The sequence below is a fragment of the Bison bison genome, unplaced genomic scaffold (assembly GCF_000754665.1).
Source record: "Bison bison bison isolate TAMUID 2011002044 unplaced genomic scaffold, Bison_UMD1.0 scf7180017864525, whole genome shotgun sequence".
Taxonomy (NCBI): Eukaryota; Metazoa; Chordata; class Mammalia; order Artiodactyla; family Bovidae; genus Bison; species Bison bison.
Genome location: NW_011495076.1, coordinates 10,222,259 through 10,228,258, shown reverse-complemented (window position 1 = coordinate 10,228,258; position 6,000 = coordinate 10,222,259). Strand labels below are relative to the sequence as shown.

Here is a 6,000-nt window from a genome sequence, read left to right as displayed (position 1 = left end):
TCTGGACTCGAATCTTATTTATGTTAGGCAGTGACTTTGACGTTTATAACATTAGAATCTAGGGCACTGATAAGAGTTTGTATAGATGAAGAATGAAAAGTTATTACATAAGGTTGCCTTGGTTACTCTGTGAACTGTTCAGAGAAACACTGGCTATTTCAGGTGAGGGAAATGGATATAGTCAATACACTATAAGAACACAAAAATAAAATTATTATACTCCTAAGTAAAATGTCTTCTCCTAAATAAAGTGATTCAAGGGGTTAAATACTAATAATAAAACACTTCCTACTACTTAAAAATTGTGCCACTAAAAACCCTAGTTGAAAGTACTTCTGATGACTTACTTTTGGGTGAAATTCATTGAAATTAATACCCAATTCCATAGATCTTTAGTGTTTAATTTCAGCATATAAATATATATATATATGTGTGTATGTGTGTGTGTGTGTATATATATACACATATAAACTACCACATTTTTTTAATAAGTTGGGAGATAATTCTAAAGCAAATAAGTAAAAGCAACTTATTAAAAAACAAATGTAAAAATTGTGAATTTTGCTCTACTGTGAAGTTTTAACAGAAAACCATGTTTTACCATGTTTTGAAATCATTTGTCAACTATGATTTGCAGTATAAACTGATCTGAACCTTTCATAGTTCATTTATGGGCTTGAGTCATGTGATTTACATATGAGACTAAGAAATCTTTCAGAGAAGGATGTAACAAGAAAAGAAAAGCCTAAGCTTTTAAATTATAGTTGAATTCATTTAAATATTGATCCATCAATTAGATTACAGAAATCATTTTTTTTATTTCAAAATAGTATATTCAGGCTAATACAGGTCCAGTTTAAAAATATTTAAGATTACGTTTCCACATTTAAAAAGAGACCAAATCTGTAACTGTAAACTAGAGCACTTATGATGGCCATATAATTCAACAAAATATTTTATATACAGAAATTCTAAAATACATATGGAAAATATTTTCACATTTGCTACTTTTGTTTTTTTCATTTATTTAAAAAAATCATACAAGGTACTTTGTGGTATGACTGCAGAATAGACAACAAAGGAAAAGTACTGTGAATATAAATATGAGATTAAAATTCTATCAATTAATGCTCTCTGTTACAGAGAAACATTATTATAAAAGTGCTAATATCATCATTGTAAATAGCAGGATACACAAATATTAGACAAACAGTTTGGCAGAAAATTTTTGCAGTATAACAGTTATACTATTTTAATGATTCCAGGTCATTAGAAGGTTTTATATATCAATATAAAGTTGATACTCTTACATCCTAATATATATACATGTTAACTTTGGATATATGTAAATATTCAGATTCTGGTTACTAAGAAATAGTAGAAAGATGTTCTCATATTTCATTTGTTACATCAAAAATGCTCTTTAGGCCAGGAAGATAGACAGCTGTTGACTAGAATTCTATTTAAGCCTGACAATTTAAGTGTGTGTGTGTGTGTGTGTGTGTGTATGTGTGTTTAAAGAGCACTAAAAGGGGATTCAAGAGTTTGCTAATTTTTTTTAAGCCTTTTAAGTAATGATATAAGTGGAAACTAGATTTCATCTCAAAGGAAAAATTGTTGGTGACATACCCATGCTTTAGGTTTTAAAATCTTAAAAGCCTAGATTTGCTAAAAGGCTTCCTAAAAATATGCATTTGTTTTTACTATCAATTTGATATTCAATTGGAATAATAAAAAATAACTATTCATCCAAAGATATACTTCCAAATTTCTACAAAGGTATTACATTAAATCAAACCAAACTGCAAGTTGGGGATATCAAGCTTAGCAGAAGAGCATGTAGTAGGAAAACGCCCTCTCCTTTTCATCTGTACCACACAGTCTCTATGTCTTAGTAACTTACTAAGTCTTAATAAGTAACTTAATAAGTCTTATTTCTTTACACTTAAGGATCTTTATAACCCACCATTTGGGTTTAATGTAAAATTGCAATACTGAAATTTGGTCATAGTAATGGATGTCAAGATTCCCACTGCACTGGAAGGAATAATTGGTATTTAAGGTTAACTGTGCTTATAAATATTGGGGGGTTTGCTTCTTAACCAAATAACCCTTCCCCTTGCAAAATACTTAAAGCTCTCAAAAGAAAAGTGTTTGAATAAATCAAAATCAAAATGCTGAGATTTTAATATAAAATTTTTCCTAATTTAAGTGCAACTTTTCAAAAGTACTCCACATTGTTTTTAAGATATAGCTATTTTAATAAAGCATTGTTTTTATCAAAACTTTATCATAACCTCTAAATTATGTTAAAAAAAGCTTATTTTTAGTTAACTTAAATTTTATAGTTTTTTTAAAGAAAGATGTATTGCCACAACTAAAGAAAATACATACATGAGGCATTTTTCTTGTAACTGCTCAAGGGCACAGTCAGCTCAGGTTGGTCACCTAAAACTTGGTCCTAAAGCTAATTCATTCAAGCAGCAGATGAATCACTCATCCCAAGAGGCCTCCTTCAAATGCCACATTCTCCTCGAAGCCTTCTGAATATTCCCATAGACATTAGCTCTTCCTTTCTGTGTATCCCTACAGCCTTTTGAGTTTCTCTCTCTCATAATCATGACTTCCATATGCCTGTGGGCTGGCTTATTCTTTACCAGTCTCTTTGCCTAAACTTTCCTCTGCTTCTCTGGATGGCAGCTGAATGCCATCTATCTCGGCGCTGCAGCAGCTCACACACAGCAGGCACTCAGTGTCTGTTGAACAAGCAGAGCATAGACACAAACTCTAGGTGCCCAATGCTTGTGTGGGTGTGTTTCTCAAAGTTTACCCTAAGGAATGCTTACTTTTAACCACTGTAAAAACATACAAAATAAATTGTCTGATTTAAATAACCACCAGAAAAGAATACATTTGGAGCAAGGGGCTCCTAAGACAGGTTAAAAGAAACATAGAGAAATAAGTATAAAAAGGAGGAGACATTTTGTATTTTTTTTTTTTTCTTTTTTTCTGTTTGTGGCCAAAATGTCCCTCAGTCACTGCAACCTATTAACAAGTTTAAAAGTAGTTAAAATTTCACATATTAAACCATGTGGACTTGGTTAGAGGGAGAAAAAAAGGCTTTCAGAGATTACCTAAAATAATGAGTTAACAGTGCAAGTACTGGGTTGTTTGATGAGAATTTTACCACGTGCTTTTCTTTTACCTCAAAAGAAAAAACTTCAAATACTCTCCAGTTTTAAGGCAAACAGAAGATAAATACTTAGGAAGGAAAACAAATCCCGCAGCACTCCATGCAGATCTCCAGGCAGTCTGACGATTCACAGCAGGCGTCCATGATGCCGCAGTCCATGTCACAGGGGCAGTTACAGTCATCCCCCACTTCATCTCCACAGCAGCAGCAGCAGGCTTCCGAGGTGCAGATGCCACACGAGGCTTGTCCCAGGACAATGTTGCAGAGCGTCAGGAATTCACAGAACAGGCAGGCCAGGATACAGTGGACACAGCAGTCTTCATTTTCAGGTGGGAGGAGACCACAGTCAGAGAAAGAAGGAACACAAAATATATAAATCATCAGTAAACGGAATGATACTTGATGAAAGCAAGTAATCCAGAACCTAATGACCTGCGGTCCTAGAAGTCTTCTGTGGGTTGGAAGGATGAAAAGAAACAGGTTAAATTTTAGATGAACAATCTTTAGAAGCAGATATTGCATTTGGTGGGGAGGGAAAGACTGTATATACATGTGTGTGTGCCTGTGGGTTAGAGTATTACTCAGGGTGCACTGGTCCGTGGTTCTAGGTTCTACCCCTCTATGCCTCTCATCCCTCTTCCCTATATCCTACTGCTCTCTGCTAAATGACAGGAAAGTCCTTCAGAAAACAAGTTACTGCAATGTCCCCACCTGCTCTAAAACTGCAAGGAAAAAAAATTTAAAATGATACATTCAGTATGTTATTGAATAACTAATTCAACAGCTAAATTGGAATCCATTAAACTGGGATCAGCATATTTTATTTCCCAATAAAACTGGCTCAATTTTATGGTCCCTGATTTTTTTGGTTTCACAAGAATTAAAAACAGACCCTGGCCCCAACCATTGTTTCCGGGATAGTTCTGCCTATCTCTAACAAAGGATACATACCTTAGCAAATGTGAATAATGACACAGTAACACTGCTTTCCCACTTCCTGTGCATGAAGTACTTTACTGAGACATCTCTAATGATGCCTTTTTGAACAACTAATGTCATGAACTGATAGAAAGAAGTGAGAATTTAACAGATTACAATCTAATAAATTTAGTACACCATATTCTAAGCTTCTTTCCTCAGAATTTTGGGTCAAGTAAAAGGAGCAACTGAAGAAAATGTCTATTTCCAGAAGACTTTAACACATGCAATAAAATAATTTTAAGACCAATGTTATAAGACATTATTTCAGAAATATTTATGAATTTTTAGCAGGACTATTTATATAGGTGTGTTTGTGTTCCTTTCCTTCTTTAAAAATTTCATATGATACATGCTTTAATGAGGGGATTCTGCTTCCAAGAACAGCAACAGACAGTACAGAACAATCCCCTATCTATATCCCACTGTGACATGACTTGTGTGTTTCTGTATTTGGCTTTAAGATTGAGTGCCTTTGATGGAGTTTCATCAAATTGTGTATTCATTCCATCATAACCACCCCCCCCCCCACCTCTGAATATTCCGTTTCTCTGTAGTCTCTAACTTAGTAGCATCTATAAATTTGTAAAAGAGGGAAATGTGGGAAATACATACTTTACATCCCAGATGGCAAAAAGGAGGAGGGTCAGGAAAAACTCAAAAAGGAAACTCCAGAGTTGTTTGTAGAATTAAAGGCTAGGAGTTCCCTGCTAACCTAGTGGTTAGGATTCTTGGCTTTCACTGCCATGGTCCAGGTTCAATCCCTGGTCAGGGAGCTGAGATCGTGCAAGCTGCCTGGTTCAGCCAGAAGAAAAAAAAAAAGGCTAAAAAAATACATTGGTGTTTCCTCCCATCCTTCTCAGGGCCAAGCCCACTCTCATATAAAATGGTCTATGGAGCAACCGGAAAATGATCACAGAATTCTAAAACTGTGAGTTTCTGTCTTCCTCTAATGTTTTTAGTAGTACAGTAGTCCTCCACATTCCAAGACCCCCAGTGGATGCCTGAAATCATGGATAGTACTGAACATTATATCTATACTCTTTTTCCCCCATGCATACATACTTACGATGAAGTCTAATTTATAAACTGGACAAAGAGATTAGCAGTAACTACTAGTAAAATAGAATAGTTATAACAATTTTCTATAATAAAAGTTATGTGAATGTAGTCTCCCTTGAAATATTTTATAGAAATTTAATGCCTTTTCCATCTTAACTATACACTTATTATACACTGTGGCCATACCTTTTACAGTTTGAGGTGAAATAACAAAATTATGAATTTCTTTTCCCTTCTTCACAATTTCACGGATAGAAGATTCATTCTTACTGTAGACTTTAGCAACCTCAGTGTATAATTTGTGTGTGTGTGTGTGTCTTTCCTTATTAAATTGAGAACTTTCACCTATTTACTCAAAGTACTTTACAGTTTCTTTGTGGCATGTATGAGTTGCCCGGATCAGTACTCTTGTGCTTTGGAGCTGTCATTGTGTAAAATCAAAGTTACTTGAACACAAGCATGGTGATATTGAGACAGTTGGTCTGAAACCAAGAGGGCTGCTACATACGAACAGGTGGAACACACTGCACAAAGGGATGATTCGTGTTTTGGGTGGGATGGAGGGGGTGGCATGAGATTTCGTCATGCTACTTGGAGCAGCGTGCAATTTAAAACTTATGAATTTTATTTCTAGAGTCTTCTATTGAATACTTTGGTACTGTGAGTAAATGAAACCACAGAAAACAAAACCACACATAAGGGGGGGCTACAGTATCCAATCACAACAAGGGAACAGCGAAATCAACTCCATGGATCCAAGTCCATAG

General features: G+C 34.9%; 1 protein-coding gene across 2 annotated transcripts in view; it reads right to left on the bottom strand.

Moving 5' to 3' along the window:
• Positions 1-751: 751 nt before the first annotated feature.
• MDFIC (MyoD family inhibitor domain containing) overlaps positions 752-6,000 on the bottom strand; it is a 98,132-nt gene continuing 92,883 nt past the window's right edge. For both annotated transcript variants that reach the window (XM_010831197.1, XM_010831198.1), the window contains exon 5: positions 752-3,510. In XM_010831197.1, the coding sequence (XP_010829499.1) occupies positions 3,263-3,510 (248 nt within the window). In that variant the 3' untranslated portion in view covers positions 752-3,262. The remainder of the gene's footprint in view (positions 3,511-6,000) is intronic.